This window comes from Muscardinus avellanarius, assembly GCF_963383645.1.
Source record: "Muscardinus avellanarius genome assembly, chromosome: 2".
NCBI lineage: Eukaryota > Metazoa > Chordata > Mammalia > Rodentia > Gliridae > Muscardinus > Muscardinus avellanarius.
In genome coordinates, this window is record NC_137787.1 from 110648228 (window position 1) to 110665412 (window position 17185).

General features: G+C 55.5%; 1 protein-coding gene across 1 annotated transcript in view; it reads left to right on the forward strand.

The window, feature by feature from the left end:
• Window positions 1–15369, forward strand: part of HS6ST1 (heparan sulfate 6-O-sulfotransferase 1) — a gene marked incomplete at both ends in the record, with an annotated part of 39366 nt that extends 23997 nt beyond the window's left edge. The window contains one exon of the mRNA XM_080689082.1: window positions 14664–15369. Coding sequence (XP_080545208.1) covers window positions 14664–15369 — 706 coding nt within the window. The remainder of the gene's footprint in view (window positions 1–14663) is intronic.
• Window positions 15370–17185: the final 1816 nt, after the last annotated feature.

The following is a 17185-nucleotide window of genomic DNA, read 5'->3' on the forward strand; positions in this document are numbered from 1 at the left end:
ACACACACATCAGATTTTATTGTGAACACTACCTTTTTGTTGTTTCTCTTTGTTTTGTAATATGTACCTGCTTATATAAAATGGGGAAATACGGGAAAGGCAAAAGAGAAAACGGCCCAGGGCACTGGGCAGGGGACACACCCTCTTGGCACTGGGCCATACTGAGGCCCTGTCCCGCCTCCCTCCGGGCCTGGCCTCCGTGCTCTCCAGCCCTGGCCTAAGGTCGTGTCCACAGATTTGCTGCGGCACTTTTGCTCATTGTGCACACAGAGCATGCTCCTGGGTTGCCACAGAGGCCCCAGGAGGGCTGCGCCTGTGGGTTCTGTGGTGTCACCAGCTTTGTGCGGCCCTGGCCTGCAGGCCCGAGCACTCTGAGCCTGGCAGGGACAGCTCCATGGAGCGGCAGCCAGCCGCCTGTTCCTGTATGGCTGTGCTGGAGGTGGGCACCGTGGGCTGATGCCCAGAGCAGGTGGAGAATGTGCCAGGGTGAGTGTGCTGCACACCCTGGCGGGGCCCAGCGCTGCCTTGGCTGCCCTCAGTCCACACACACACCTTGGGCCTGGCAGCTGCGGTGGTGGGTGTGTGCAGTTGCAGGCTGTGGAGACCTGAGGGAAGAGCAGTTTTCATTGGGGCCACCACTTCATCAGATGCCTGGGGGAAGAAAGAGTCCAGAGCTCTTGGCCAGGACAAGAGGCCACTCTGAGCAGGGTTCCCATCCCTGATCTCTGCTCAGCGGGCCTGGGCCTGGCCCCTGTCCAGTCCCCCTTGCATCCTACTTAGTAAGGGGCTTGTGTGCATGGGAGCAGTGGTCAGTGCATCTTAGGGGAGGGGCTGTGCTTCTACCTTGTTGAGGGGGGTATCCCAGGTCCTGGGCATGTCCACTGTGGACTGGGAGCCACCCATTCAGGACAGGAGGTGACCAGCACACAAGCTGGGCCAGGAGGGCACCCCAGCTTCAGGCCAGGACCTTCCCTCTTGTTTGTGCTCATGCAGGGTGTGGTGGCATGGCCCACACAGCCCCTAAAATGTGAGCTGACAGGCAGTCACCCCTCCCAATAGCCTTGTCATGGTCTGATGAGATGGTGCAGCTTAAGGGCTTTGGGGAAATAACTTAGGGCTTCCCCCAGGTGTGTGGCCACAGCTTCATTGCATCCCAGAGATGCTTGTAAGGAGACTGCCTCCCTCGAGAACCCTCATGCCATTGCCCAGCTCTGCAGGGGATGAGGCCAGTCCTGGTTCTGCAGCCTGAGTGCAGGCTTTCTAACTATGCTGGTCAGGTTTCCATCACTGTAACAGAAGGCCTGAGAAAGTCAGTTCAAAGGAGGAAAGGAGGGTTTGGGCTCAGGCTGTGGGAGGTCCCAGTCCACAGCCCCTGGAGCCACCACTGTTGGGGGTGTTGGGAACATCACGGCCTGAGCACTTCCTCTAACGAGGCCCCGCCTCACAGGGTCCCACCCAGCAGAGCCGCCAGCTGGGAACCAAGCCTCCACCTCAGGAGCCTTGGGGATCTCAGGTCCAAACTGGACCACTCACCTTGTTTGTTCATCAAGCCAGCAAAGACTTAGGAGGCCACTGTAACTGCAGGTGTCCTCCATGGGAGGAGACTGTTGAGATCGTTCCTGTACCTAAACTAATGAGGCTTTCTCATACTTTTTTAACTTTGGCCTTTTGAAAAAAGGGCAGGAACTTACATTTGTCCCACCATTGACTAACAGCGTCCTGTCCCTGAAGCCATGAACTCATTTCCTCTTCTCCCACCCCGTGCACCCGAGGCCCTGGTGTTTCCTCCCTGGTACCTACTTGGGTGTTCAGCAGGGCGCTGCAGACCAGGGGGACAAGCTGAGGTGAGGTCACCCTTAGTTCACACCACATGCCTGTCCCTGTCTGGGTCTCCTGGTGGCTGAGCAGACTGCATCTCCTTGGGACCAGTGAGTTCCCCTCTGGATCCTCATAGGGTGTAATCTCTTCATTATCCGCCAAATCCTTGCAGGCCTGGGAGGTAGGTATCTTTTGTTAATCTGTTTAAAGGAGGCAGTAGCAGGCTTGGAGGGCCAGGTTCCTGTTCCCAGCCATGTGGAAGAAGCCAGCAGAGTGAGATCTCTTCCCCAGGACAAGGGGACCACCTCAGTGCAGGCATAGGAGCAGGCAAGTGGGGATGGAGGCTCCCAGTTCCCAGCTGCACTCCTTCCCATGCAGAAAGGCCCAGGGCCTCCAGAGCATCTGCCTGAGCAATAATTGGCAGGCAGGGGCGGCCACATGGAAAGGGAGACAATGGATGGACCTCAGGGCAGGATTTAGCCTGGCTGGGGTGGAGGCGGAGGCTTAGAACTATGGGAGGAGCCACGCTGGCCCCAGCTTCTGCTCAAGCAGCTCCTTACCCTGCCCACAACTTCCTCAGGGGGCCTCACAGGGGCTCTTTTGTCTGCACATTCCTTTTGTTCTGACAGCCCTTTCCCAACAGCTAGGCCTCTGAGAGTGAGTGTAAGCAAGCCGCCAGATGTGGTGGTGCACCCCGTAATCCCAGTGCTTGGGGGGGCTGGAACGGGTGCATTGCAGGTTTGAAGCCGGCCCCAGCAACTAACAGAGGTAGTTGTGCATGGTGGCCCAGCTACCTATATGGTAACCTATAATCCCTGTACTTGGAACTGAGACTAGAGGATCACAGGTTCAAGGCCAGCTTTGCCAAGTATAGTAAGACTCTCATCAACCTAGTGAGACTCTGTTTCATGATAAAAATTTAAAAATTGGGCTGGGTGCCCCTGGATTCAATCTCCAGTACCAAAACTAAAAAAGAACCAGGGCTGAGGTTGTAGCTCAGAGGTAGACCACCCTTGGGTTAGGAGAGAAGGAGGATTATGCTAGTCCTGAGGGATACGCACTGCGTGCTGGGCCCACACCACTCACGACGAGCCCGGCCACCCAGGATTCACAGAGCTGGGCCACATTTTGAGGTGAGATGAGGCCCTGGGAGGAGGATCAAGCTCTGGCTGCACTATCCCATTAGCATGTTGGCTGTGAGACCCAGGGAAGGTCACCTCTCAGAGGCTCAGCTGATGGAGGGATAGTCATCCTCCCACAGCACAAAGGCAGGTGGTGGGGCGAGACTGGGCACCTGCCTGTGGGTGTGTGCAGGGCAAAGGCAGGACCTAGAGCCAGGCAACAGACTGAGGGAGGAGAGCAAGGTAAGGCCCTAGGGTGGGGGTATGAAAGGTGGCTGTGTGGTTGGCTGTGGGCAGAGTGCCTGTGGAGTCTTACAAGAAGGTGCCTAAGCCACAAAGCCCTGCCTTCTTCCAGCACCCAGCTGCAGAGCCTGGGAGTGGGGTCGGGGCTGGGGACTGCCTGGCTGCAAGAGCCAGAAGCGGGAAAGGGCATGGGGCTGCCCAGGTGCCAAATCTTGGCCACCTCCAGCTCTGCGCAGGCCTGTTCCTTTACCAGACAAGAGAGCTCCCCTTCTGCTTGCCCTATAATGTACGGTTCATGGCTGTGGGGTATGTATTTGCCATTTTCATATCCAAATCTCTCACAGTCCCTGGAAGTTGCTTGTGGCCTCTAAGGCTTTCAGCAAGAGATGATTCCTCAGGGGCAGAGGTTGCTGCTGAGCCCAGGGAGCAGCTGCACGGTCCTGAGCCTTTATCAGGAGGGAGAAGAGTTCTTCCCTCCACGGGCACCCTGCGCACCAGGGAAGTGGTAGGTGGGGGTTATGGCACAGGGCACCTGCACGTGCAAACTGTCATAGCCTCAGGAGGCAAGTGCCTCTGCCAGGGCCCACCTCACCCTAAAGACCTGGCACAGGGGGCCCCTCCCCTGGCCTCCTGGGGGCTCGTGTGTGGCAGAGCTTCTTGGGGCATAGCTGGCACAGTACCTCCTGGGCCACCAGGACCCTAGCCTGGGGGCTTTGATTGTCCCCTGCTCAAGGATGCCTGCCACAGCAGGAGCTCCCCACACCAGTGGGTAGTGGAGGGGTGATGCAAGTCACCAGGCTCAGAGGTCCTCCACTTCCTGAAGCTGTTGGACAAGGTGGCAGTGACCAAGGCCCACGGTATCCCTGCACCGTGGTGGATTCCAGTTCCTGGCCCTGGTACCCCAAGCACACCAGCAGGGGCACTGGGAACACCAGCACCCTTCCACTGACCCTTCACCCTGTCGGGGGGCCTAGAGCCCTGCCTTCTTGACATTTGCAGGAAAGTGGGTTCAGTGTGGCCCTCCCGGAATCACATTGCTGCAGTCATTGTTTGCAGGAAAGGGGACCTGGAGGTGCAGTGAGTCATAGAAGAAAGAGGCCCTGGCAGGGCAGTGAACTCCTCAGCCTCTGCCCACAGCTCTAGGCCCCTGGAGTATCAGGGGCTGGGTGGCTTGGAGCTGGCACACCCAGAACCCTCCAGTCATGTAGGCTCTCTGATCCTCCAGGAATCTTGGAGATCCCCTGCTGGGCTGTGGTAAAGTTAAGAAGGGGTTCACAGCAGCACTGCCTTCACCCCACCGCCACCTTCCTCTGCAGGGACACAGGGCCTGCAAGGCTGGCCCTGCCCCCACCCTCCTGCCTCCAGCTTCTGTCCATCTGGCTTCCCGGCAGGGGACATGAGTGCTGTGGGGACACCAGCTGAGCTGTCATCTCTGTCCAGGCCGGAGGGAGCAGCCTGTCCAGCATCCCACAGTGAGGTATGCCCATGGCAGGTCAGAGTCCAGAGTCCAGGCTCTGTCCCTGTGCCACCCTGGACAGTACCAGTTTCTGTTTAAAGTCCTTCAGCCTGGTGATGACACTTCTTTGGCAGGTGTGGATGTAGTTTTTACTTTACACAAACTTCTCTGTCTTTTTTTTTCCTTTCTATCTTTTCTTTCTTTGGTACTAGCATTCTACCTCTGACCCTATATCCCTAGCCCTTACTTTTCATTTTGAAACAGCGTCTTTCTAGATTGATAAGGGTCTCACTAAGTTGCTGAGGGTGGCCTCAAACCTGTGGTCTTCCTATCTCAGTCCCAAAATTACTAGTATTATTGGCATGTGCCACCAGCTCAAATTCTGCCTTTCTCACTGTGCTCCAAAGAAACTGGCCTGTGACTTTTGCTCATGGTTGAGTTTAACACTGCTCCCCACCCCGTGCACACTGAGGTTTGGACCTTGATCAGCTATGTGCCCAGGCCAGACCTGCAGAGGGACCTGTTTACCTGGCCTTACACAAGCCGTCTGGACCAGCCTGTCCCCTGTTTGCTCCAGCTTGGCGGCAGCTCAGTGACAAGCGGTCTCACCAGTGTCAGCTCCAGTCCCATGGGCCTGGGCGCCACCCACACCGCCTGGCCAGCTCTGGCCTTGGTCAGCTGTGTAGCCTTTCTGGGTCTCTTCTACACAGTGAGAATAATTTTCACCCACAGGATGTTCTTGAGGGCAGAGTAACTTGATGAAGCACTGCAGTGAGTAACGAGGTGGGTTATTACACCTGATACCCGGCCCTGGTGCCACCCAGGGGCTCCCCACTCACGGCTCCCAGGTCGTCATGAGTGTGTTGCTCCAGGTTCAGAGAGCAAAACAGGACAGCAGTTTATTTCCCTCCATTTTGGTCTGAAGCAAATTCACCCAGCATAGGAAGGCCAGTCTGGGGCTACAGCCACCGAAACACTAGGGCCTGGGCTCTTTCTCTCACCTCTGCCAGCCCTGGAAAGTAAGGTCTCTGCCTCAGGATCCAAGGTGGCAGCAGTCACAGGCGCGTTCTAACTAAAGGAGAACCTGGGACCAAGAAGGGATCTCTAAGGACTGGCTGATGGCTGGCTTGCTCACATTAGCCTGTCCCTGGTGCCGAGTGCACAGGACACAGCTCTGTACCTAGACTACAGGAACTCAGCTCTGGGTGAGCCAGGAGGCCTTGCTGGAGGCAGGCTGAGGCTCAGGGCCTGGGGATTTGTCAGCATCCCTGTTCCTCCAGGTGGCACATCACCCAGAGCGTATCCGTCACTGGTGAGGCTGCCACAGGTCCCCCCAGCTAGGTGCCCAGGCTCCCAAAGCATGAGGGGCTATGCAGGAGGGGGCGGCGGGCAGGAAGCCATGGGCAGGCACCACCCAGGCTGGTTCTACACAGCACCTCTGATGTCAGGGCCCTCCTCCTGACCTGAATATTTTTAGTGGCAGATTCAGGTAACCATCAAAAATAGCTGCTTCTGTCATGTGGATATGAAGGGAAAGGACTGCTCTGAGCCCCTTTCAATGCAGCACCAGGGAGGGCCTCCCTAGCCTGCCGTGGCTACTCAGAACTTGGTGGGCTGGCATTTCTGCAGGTGCAAGGAGGTGAGTGGCAGGGTATTGGATGAGAGCCGGCATGAACCTGTGTGCTCACGGTGCGTGTAGCGGTCACCCTTGTGCCTCTTAAGAATGGGTCTTCTCTGGATTGTCCTCCTGCCCATCCCTTCACCTCCTCAGCCTGTATCTGTACCCTCTTAGCAGCGAGGTGACAAGGCCTTGCTGCCCAGGGAGCATATCCCCAGGCCTTTCCCGCTGCTGGGAGGAGGAGGCAGCTGGACCCATGAGGATTCCACCTTACAGTGGGACTTGGCACCAAAATCAAACTTGCATTTTTCTTTTTATGCAGTTCTGGGGTTTGAACCCAGGGGCATTCTACCCCTGGGTAGAATAAATATTTTTTTATTTTTTAAACAGGCTCTTAGTTGGGTGTGGTAGGTCACACCTGTAACCCCAGTACTTAGGAGGTTAAGACAGGAGGAACACAGGTTTGAGCATAGGCTCAGCACTAGTGAGACCCCTTTCTCCTCCTCCTCCTCCTCCTCCTCTTCTTCTTCTTCTTCTTCTTCTTCTTCTTCTTCTTCTTCTTCTTCTTCTTTCTGCTTCTTCTTTTTTTTTTTTTTTTTTTTTGTGTGTGTGTGTGTGGTGTGTGGTACTACGAATGGAACCCAGGGGCTTTTTACCCCCAGGCTGCACTCCCAGACCCATTTTATATTTTATTTAGAAACAGGGTCTCACTAAGTTGCTGAGAGCCTAAGTAGCAGAAGCTGGCTTCGAACCTGCGCGATCCTCCTGTCTCAGCCTCCCAAGCGCGGGGATTATAACCATGCACCACCACGCCCAGCAAGTAAGAACCTGTTTAAAAAATAAAATAAAATTGAGCCAGGCGTGGTGGCGCACACTTGTAAGGATTGTGCAGGTTCAAAGCCATCCTTGCTGGCTTAAGAGACCCTGTTTCCAAATAAAATATAAAATAGGTCTGGGAGTATAGCCCAGAGGTAGAAGGGTTCCATCCCCAGTACCACCAAATAAATAAATAGATGATAGATAGATAGATAGATAGATAGATAGATATTTTTAAAATTGAGATGGGGATGTAGTTTGGAGGTAGAATGTCACTGGGTTCTATCCCCAGTACAGGAAGGAAGGAAGGATGGATCTTGCTAAATTGCTGAGGCTGGCCTCGAACCTTTGATCCTCCTGTTTCAGCCTTCCAAGTACTGGAATTACAGGCATGCAGCACTGCACCCAGCTAGACTTGCATTTTCCTAAGGAATCAGCAGGCACTGGGCCGCTCGGTCCTGCCAGGGTGTGGGTCCCAAGGCCCATCGCAGGGTAAAGGATGCTGCTACTTGGAGTTCGCAACGCAGTAGTGCCAAGTATCTGGCCCTGGTGCTTTATGCCGTGGGCTCCAACTTGAGGAGCTTCCTGAGTCGCTCTCTTCCTGTGGGGGACCCAAGCCTCCACAGGGAAGTCGCTTATCTCAGAGAACGGCCACCCTGGTGTGTGAGCCCCGCGGGGGGAGTGGCAGGCGGCCAGCGTTGAGTGCTTCCAAGCACCCCATTTCTCATGTGCCCTCTGAACTTCAGATACCCCTAGGGTATAGTTTTTAAGACCATGTATCATTGGGCACGCTGGCACATGCCTGTTTATCCCAGTACTTGGGAGGCTGAGATAAGAGGAACAGGTTCACGGCCAGCCTCAGGAACTTAAGCCCTCTCTTTATAAAAACTAAGATGAGCCGGGCGTGGTGGTGCACACTTGTAATCCTTGCACTTGGGAGGCTGAGAGAGGAGGATCACACAGGTTCGAAGCCAGCCTCAGCTACTTAGAGAGGCTCTCAGCAACTTAGTGAGACCCTGTTTCCAAATAAAGTATAAAATAGGTCTGGGAGTATAGCCCGGAGGTCAAAAGCCTCTGGGTTCCACCCCCAGCACCACCAAAAATAAATAAATAAATAAATAAATAAATAAATAAATAAATAAATAAATAGATGAATTGGTGGGTGTAGCTCAGAGATAGAATGCTCCTTGCTTTAATCCCCAGTACCACAAAAATAAATTAATAAATAATAAAATAGGGCTGGGGAGTTTAGCGCAAAGATAAAATGCCCTTAGCCTCAATCCTTAGTACCCCCCCCTGGGGGGAGGGGGGAGAAAAACCATATGCCTGACCTAAACTCCGTGGTGTGGCCTTTGTCATTGTCAGGGTCCCCTAGGTCCTGCAAAACCAGAGTACACAGGGTGAAGGAGGGTTCGTGGAGTCCCTTGCAGGGTGCCCCCGCCACCCTGTGGCCTGCTGGGCCCATCCTGGGGAAGAGTGCAGCGGCACCTCTTCGTGGCTGCATCGGAAGCGCTGACCATCCTGGCCATTCACTTTATTCAGGTTTGTGTCAGAGGTGATGCAGCAGGGTTTCTCTAGGAAGTCGGACACTTGTTGACCCGACTCAAATAAGTAGCAGCCCATCCCGCCACACAGCTCTGCTGGTGCTGGCCGAGGTGTCTGCGTGTTCCTGAGCCTGAGCAGCCCAGGAGAGGCCTGAGGAGGCAGTGTGGTCTAGGAGGACCACACATTTTCCCACAAAGGGCGGACAGATGAGGCAGTACTTACGGGCCGTTTTCAAGGCCCTTTTGCACCCCAACATCCCAGCCCACACAACAGGAATACCTTTGCATTAATGGCATGATTCCAGTTTCTACATACAGGTTGCATATCCCTTATCTGAAATGCTTGGGACCAGAAGTGTTTTGGATTTCAGATTTCTTTCAGCACATAGGATAATTGCATATATATATATATATCAGCTATCTTGGCAGGAGACCCAAGGATATTTTGTATATACAAAATCCTTTTGTTTCATATGTATGTATGTATATATATATACATATGTACACGTAGTTAAGCAGTTAATTTTACACAGTGTCTGTGGGATGCCGGGATTTGACTAATCTACCACCAGAGACCACGGGTGGATTTTCCACTGACAGCAGCCTTGTGGCGCCGGGATTTGACTAATCTACCACCAGAGACCACGGGTGGGATTTTCCACTGACAGCAGCCTTGTGGCAGTAAGTTTCAGGCTTTGCAACATTTCAGACATGGAATGCTTAACCTGCGATGTATAACTGCAGATGGTGCAGAGATATATAAAGAAAATGCTCACGTCGCCCATTTGAGCCAGTGGGTTTCCACTAGACTTTCAACTGTTTTTTAAACTTTGAACTTTTCTGTAATACAGCATTGAGGGCGTCCCTAATCTCTTGGTCCTGAGATAGCCATTGAGTAGTCTGTCCCTGTTCCAAGCGTTTTTCAGAACAGTTGTCACACTCGGGAGTATGGGCCTCTCTGCTGCGGGCTGCAGGAGAGTCCACTATGTGTATTCAGTGGACTCCCACGCATGTCTCCAAGAAGCCAATCAGATAGCACTCACGTTGACACTCAGGGCCTGTTCACACCAGGCCGGCATTCTACCACAGCCACGGCCCAGCCCTAAACGGAAACGCGCAAAACCAAGGGATCTGTGAAACAAAAAGTTTTATTGAGCCATCACACATGGCAGTAAGAAAAGGAGGAGTCACCAATAGGAAAGGGCAATACTGTTGTAATAAACGGATGTTTATGTCGTAATACTGTTGCAACAACAACAAAAAAATACCATTTGTGTACTTTTAGATAAGAGGGTGGGATTATGCTAACCAGGAAGAGTTTTAGGGTAGGAGGACAGTCCGTAAAGAGGTATTTGCTGCTTTTGAACTGATAGAGGTTAATAGTCCAGGAGGCAGGTAGCACCTGGTGGCCCACATCCTGAGGTTTAAGTCGAGGTTTCAACTTATTTTCGGGGACACAAAACTAGTCATTTTTGGTTTGGCCCTTTGCAGTTAACTGATTAGCTTCCCTTGTCTCTCCTCTGCTCCACTCGCAGCCAGGCCTTGTTTAGGGTAGCTGAGGTTATTCCTCTCGGCTGCAGTTCTGGCCTCAGGTCTGCTTCTTCACCTCTTGGAGCTGTTTCCCCCTCACCTGTAAGGCTGAGTGGCCCTAGAGTCCTGACCAGACTGGACCGTGGTCTCTGGCTTGCCCTGTTCCCACAGGAAGGTGGCAGGAGGAAGCAGCTGGCTCCTGAGGGCTGAGCCAGAGGGCCAACACAGCCCCGGCCCCAGAGCTGGCCCCGGCCCTGACCTCCCAACCTGCTCAGCCCACCCTCCTTGGAAAGGGCTCGAGCTCGTCCCCTGCATCTAGCACTGCTTTCCCAGACTCCCTGTGTTTGTTTCCAGCACTACAATTGCCCTGTAAGAATATGGACTCAAACCTGGGTGTGGTGGTGCACACCTATAATCCTGGCAACTCCAGAGGCTGAGGCAGGGAGACCAACCGCAGCAACTTAGCAAGACTCAATTTTTAAAAATTTAAGCAACCACAAAAAGACAATTTAGACATCTCAATTGCTTTTTATGACTCCAAAATGGAGCGACACTACATTCCACAAAGTAGAATGAATATTCAAGCTGGGCATGATGGCGTACGCTTGTAATCCCAGCACTCAGGAGGCTGAGGCAGGAGGATCCCGGTTCAAGGACAGCCTCGGCTACTTAGTGAGGCCCTTTGTAACTCAGTTTGACCCTGTTTCAGAATAAAGAATAAAATAGGGCTGGGGGTGTCGCTCGGGGATAGAATGCCCTGGGCACAGCTGGCCAGCTCCCTGGGCACCTCAGGCTCCTCATCGAACAGTGGAGGCAGCAGCAGCCTGCCTGGCTCTGGTCAGTGTGCTGGGACTTCTGTCTACCTAGCTTGAGTCTCCAGGTGCCAGTGTGAGCTGGCTTGTGCCAGGATGTTGCCTGCATCCAGCCCAGGCCCTGCCCTTTCTAGCCAGGAGAGGCTGCGTCAGGGAGGCCTTGATAGGGTTTGTGTCTGGAATGTTCCTTCAAAACCTCATGCATTGGATGGGGGCATGGCCTTGAGGAGTATCTGTCTCTGGTCTCCAAATATGTATTGTCACTATGATGTTTCTGCCTTGGAGCTGGCTTGCTCTGGATGAGTCTCTGAAACCATGAACCAAATTCCTCTATGTTGTTCTTGTCAGGTGTTTTGGTCATCACAGTGAGAAACCTGACGGATACGCTTCTCTTTTTCTTTTCTTTTCTTTTAATTATTATTATTGTTATTGTTTTGTTGTGTTGTTGTTGTTGTTGTTGTTTTGTACTGGGGATTGAAGGCAGAGGTATTCTACCTTCCAGCTACAACCCCAGTCCTTTTAGAACATAGCTTGCTATCCTCCTGTCTCAGTCTCCCAAATACCGAGATTGCAGGGATGCACCACTGCACTTGGCACTAACACACTTGTTTCTAGAAACAATTTAGCAAGGCCCTCTGTAACTTAGTGAGACAATGTTTCAAAATAAATAAAAAATAAAACATGCCTGGGGTAAATATCTCACACACACACACACACACACACACACACACACACACCCATAGAATGTCCCTAGGTTCAATCCCTGGTAACACACACACACAAGAAACATTGAAACTGGGTATAGTAGCACATACTTGTTATTCCGGTATTTGGAAGGCTGAGACAGGAGGATCACAGGTTCATGGCCAGCCTCAGAAACTTAATGAGGTCCACTTATAGTGTAGCTAAAAGGAAGAATGCTTCTGGGTTCAATCCCCAGTACCAGAAGGAAAAAAAAAAAAAAAAAAACAGTGCTTGGGAGGCCAGGACAAGAGTATTGCAGGTTTGAGGCCAGCCTCAACAACTTAGTGAGGCTCTTCAGCAATAATGAGACCCTGTTGTGAAATAAAGTAGGGCTAGGATGTAGCCTGGAGGTAGAATATCTCTCTCTGGATTCAACCTCCAGTACGGGGGTGGGGGAAATGAGCAGGGTGCAGTAGCACACAGCTACGTACTTGGGAGACAGGCAGGAGGGTCACAGGTTCAAGGCCAGCATCCTGTCTGTAAGATCCTGTCTCAGAAAGTTAGAAAAGGGCTGGGATGTAGTGGCAGAGAGCCCCTGGGTTCAATCCCCATGAAGTAAAATAAACAAACTGGCCCAGGTGGGCACGAGGCTCAGGGCTGACAGTTCTAGGCCAAGCTGAGGTGTGGGCGGTGGGGCCAGGTGCAGGAGTGCGGTGGAAGCGCCGCGTGCCTGCCCCCATGCCCTGCCTCGTGCTCCCCTCCCCAGCCCTGAGTTCTGGGCAGGCTGCAGTGGAGCCTGGGTGCATTCCCAGGTGGGAGCCAGGCAGGTAGCCCGTGAGACTTTCAGAAGCATCCCTCGTGCCGGTGGCCCCCACATCGCCCTCACCTGGCCCTCAGTCATCCAAGAGGCACGAGGCTGTCCAGCGCACTCCAGACAGGTCCAGGAAGCTGCAAGGAGCGGGAAACTCGTCTCCCAGCCCTCCCCTGCCCCGTGCACACTGGTGCACACCGTGTGCACACCGCACCCTGGAAAACTTAGCAATGCCACCTTCAGGGTGCCAGGCCTCCGACAGTCTCAGCCCCTGCCTCTCTTCAGGCCCAGCAGCCTGCACTGTGGCTTTGGACCAGGTCACCCTCCCAGGGCTGTGCACAAGGGAGCCTGGGGGATAGGCAGCCCTGCCCCCTGGGACCAAAGGCTGAGGGCACCCGCTGGAGAGGGGAGCTGTACTGGGTGTGCTTTCTGGGGGTGCTGTGTGGCCCTACCCCTAAAGGTTACCAAGGGCCTAGGTTGAAGCACATAGACTGCACATCAGGCTGATAGCTGGGCTCTGAAGTCAATGGTGTGAAACAAGCGGTGGAGGTACGTTTGCCACTGTTAGTTCTGTGACTATTAAGCACCCGCTCCGAGCGACCAGGGATGGACCAGCAAGGTGGTCCGCCCTTCTGGCCTGTGGGGCATGCAGGGAGGGCTGGAGGTGCACGGGCTCTGCTCAGGAGGATGAGGAGGTGGGGCCTGGAGCAGCAAATCTGTGGCCTACTCCAAGCTGTATGTGCCTGCAACTTATCTAAGAGGAAGGCAGCCCTGTCCCCTCAAAACTACCATGACAACCCCTGGAGCCGCTGTAGACATGTCCTGAGGGCACCTGATGCTGAGACCCAGGAGGACATCTGTCCTAATAAGCCTTGTCCACTCCTAGCTCTTGAGGGCCCCCAGACTCCAGAGAAGAGCAGACCTCCTCTGCCCCACACTGTAGGTGCTCCTCTGGGCGCTGTCTCCGGTGTGCTGTGTGCCCAGGTCCACTCCCTCCCTGCTGTTGTCTGAGAGCCTGGAGGAGGGGGGAACACTGGGTGGACGAGAGGGCCATGTCTCTTCCTGGGTGGTCTCTGCACATAGCAGGCTGCCGTGCAGGCCACCCCTGGAGCCATCCACTGTTTGGCCGTCTATTTTGTACTGGATTGAACCCAGGGACACTCTACCTCTGAGCTACACCACCAGCCCTTATTATAAGTGACACCCAACCCTATATAACAGACTCCTCACTAAGTTGCTGAGGCTGGCCTAGAACCGGCTATCTTTGTCTCAACCTCCCAAGTACTGGATTACAGGCATGTGCCACCACAGGTGGGTGGCCTGCAGTGGTACCCTACCACCTCGCCCTTGCCAGGCACCATGTCTGGTCCCTGCAGTCTTGTCGACCCCTGGGGATGTGTGGTCAGATTGAGGCACTGCCTACCCCAAGAGACACGTGTGCTCCCATGGGCCTCCCCAGGGAAGGAATTAGCTGGGCCCTCTCCCCACAAGAGATGCAAAGTGGCAGTAGGCTGCTTCTGCCACCCCTGAGGGTGGGTGCTCTCAGCTGCTGCCTCCAACCTGGCGCCTGCCTGCCCCACCTGTACAGGAGCCAAGCTGCATGAGAAGCCTCCAGGGACAAATCTGCAGCCCCCACTGCCGTTCACACCAACACCACTCATCCAGTCCCAGGCACACCTAGCCTGTCAGAGACTGGTCATCCCGGGCATGTTCCATCCAGAGAAAGAGGAGAACGCTGAGCCTCCCAGAGCCCCTTCTGCTTCGCCAGCTGTGCAGGATTGGCTTTGTGGGCACAGCCAGCTAGGCTCCGCCCCCCCCCTACAGTGAATCAGGGCTTTTCCCTTGGCCCCAGGGCTCAGGGAACCCTGGAGTGGGATGGGGTGGTGAGGGCCTCACGGGCCCTGTGCATGGCTGACCTGGCAGCCCCTCCTCACGGTTGGGGGAGCTCGCTGGTCCCTGTGGAGAAGTCAGTGGGCAGGAGGGGCGCTCTGCTGATTGGTGCCCACGTGGGAGCCCCGGCCTTTGGCACGGTCTTCACGTCCCGACTCTGGGGTCTTCACGTCCCGACTCTGGGGCGGGGCTACCGTTCAGAAATGGCTGTTCTGGGAGCTCGTGGGCCCCTCTTACCGGGATGCCGCCACCTGTCCCGGATCCCCGGGGAGGCCCAAGCCCCCGCACTCACCCCACCGCCTCCGTCTGTGTCGTTGCAGGAAGTTCTACTACATCACCCTGCTGCGAGACCCCGTGTCCCGCTACCTGAGCGAGTGGCGGCACGTGCAGCGGGGGGCCACGTGGAAGACGTCGCTGCACATGTGCGACGGGCGCACGCCCACGCCCGAGGAGCTGCCGCCCTGCTACGAGGGCACGGACTGGTCGGGCTGCACGCTGCAGGAGTTCATGGACTGCCCCTACAACCTGGCCAACAACCGCCAGGTGCGCATGCTGGCCGACCTGAGCCTGGTGGGCTGCTACAACCTGTCCTTCATCCCGGAGAGCAAGCGGGCGCAGCTGCTGCTGGAGAGCGCCAAGAAGAACCTGCGCGGCATGGCCTTCTTCGGCCTCACCGAGTTCCAGCGCAAGACCCAGTACCTGTTCGAGCGGACGTTCAACCTCAAGTTCATCCGGCCCTTCATGCAGTACAACAGCACGCGCGCCGGCGGCGTGGAGGTGGACGAGGACACCATCCGGCGCATCGAGGAGCTCAACGACCTGGACATGCAGCTCTACGACTACGCCAAGGACCTCTTCCAGCAGCGCTACCAGTACAAGCGGCAGCTGGAGCGCCGGGAGCAGCGCCTGCGGAGCCGCGAGGAGCGCCTGCGGAGCCGCGCCCGGGAGGCCGCGACGCGCGACGACGACGAGCCGGGCCGCGCGCCCACCGAGGACTACCTGAGCCATATCATCGAGAAGTGGTAGTCAGGGCTGCGGCCCAAGGCAGACGCGTCCTGGCTAAATCGGAGTGGGGCAGGGCGGTTCCTGCTGTGCCCACCAGGGGTCTAAGTCCACATGCACACCTGTAGGTCAGGGGAGGCTGCCCCACGCATGGGCACCTTAGAGCCTCTGGGGCAGGTGGTGGCCCTGCTCTCCTCGCCCCATGTCACAGCTGAAGGTTTGGAAGAGACATCCAAGGGGGACCTGCCAGGCCAGCAGCGAGTCCCACACCAACTATGCACACCCCACACTCCCGCCCGAGGCCAGCTCTAACAGCCGGCCAGAAGCACCTTGGCCTCGGGACCCTGACCCCCAGGCCAGGGAAGTGTCCTCTCCTGGGAACAGCGGCTGTCCCAGGTGTCCTCAGGACCAGAGCCCCTGGCTCAGCCATCCCAAGCTGCTGCAGAGTCAGGGCCCACCCCAGCTGGAGATCCCACTCTATTTTGTAACCCCCAGTTTAACCTGACTTTTTGGGGGTGACCACCCAGGCAGACCAGGCTTAGAGCAGAAGGAGTGGGCACCAAGAACTCCTGGTTCTCCTGATCATTTTTTCTGATCCTTTTCCCCTCAACTCAGTCACTGGGACATTTGCTCAAGGGCTCATGGACCACCACTTCTGCGATCCCAAGTGTAAAGGTACAATCACCAGTCCTTGGCTGTGTTGCAGGACAGCTGCCCCTGTGAGCCGTACGCTGGCGCTGTGTGGGTTCCAGATGGCCGTGAAGAACCACCTCCGACTCAGAGTCTCAGCTAGGATTGGAAGGAGCAGCCCTGGGAGGCCGCTGTGGTGCCAAGGCTCAGCCTTGCCCCGGCTCTCCCTGTGCCTTCCTCACGTCCTCAGAAAGGCTGGCCAGCGGCCCTGTGAGGAGCCATGATGAGAGCACTTCTGTGCCCAGACCCGGGCACTCTGGGAGGCCACAGGGAGCCATCACCCCAGAGCTCTTCAGAGAGCTGTGCATGTACCAGGACCCAGCGCTGAGCCTGAAGCTGGTAGAGCCTCTCCCTGCCCCACCCCAGCTTTCCCGCCATGGAGTGAAGGGTCAGTCACCACAGGCAGGCGATGGGCCTCTGTAGCAGGAAAAGCTAAGGTGCTGGCTGACGGGATTGAGGGCCTGGTTGAAGAGGTTTAATCTCGCTTGTCTTGTGTTAGGGCCCCACACTCAGCTCCACTAGCCATTTCACCAGTGTCCCAAGGCAGGAAAGGCTGGGGTGGCCACCTCCCAGTGAACGGTCACACTGAGGGGCTTGGAGCCATGCTGAGTCATGGGTGGCTCTTTTAACAGGAGGTCAAGGTCAGTATGGGGGGAGGGTCAGCTCCATGCTCCTCCTTTGGGTAGGTATGCCCCTGGGAGGGGGTGGGGTGCACTGGGGGACACTGGTCTTTCACAGGCCACAGGGGTGCCATGGTCTCCTGTCAGAAGTGGGAACCCACTCAAGAGGGCCTGTCCTTGCTTCCCGTGTGCATGGGCCTGATCGTAGGATGTGTTTTGTACATATTGGAATATGTTTTAACTTATGCCTTGCCCTCCCAACCCACATGGAAGCACGGGTCTCTGCTGCATTTGGAAAACAGTTCCATCTCAGGCAAGCACCAGGCTGAGGTGCCCTCATCCCTCGGCCGTCCAGCCTGGCACTCCCCATTCAGGCCACCTGCTTTAGGGCAAAGCGCCCTTGTGCCCACAGCAACTCCCAGGACATCACAGGACTCTTGGGATTCTGCCCCGGGGCCCTGCTGGGGCCAAGAGGATAAGAGTAAACAGGCAGTGAGCTAACCATTCACCCGCCCTACAGGCCCACAGAC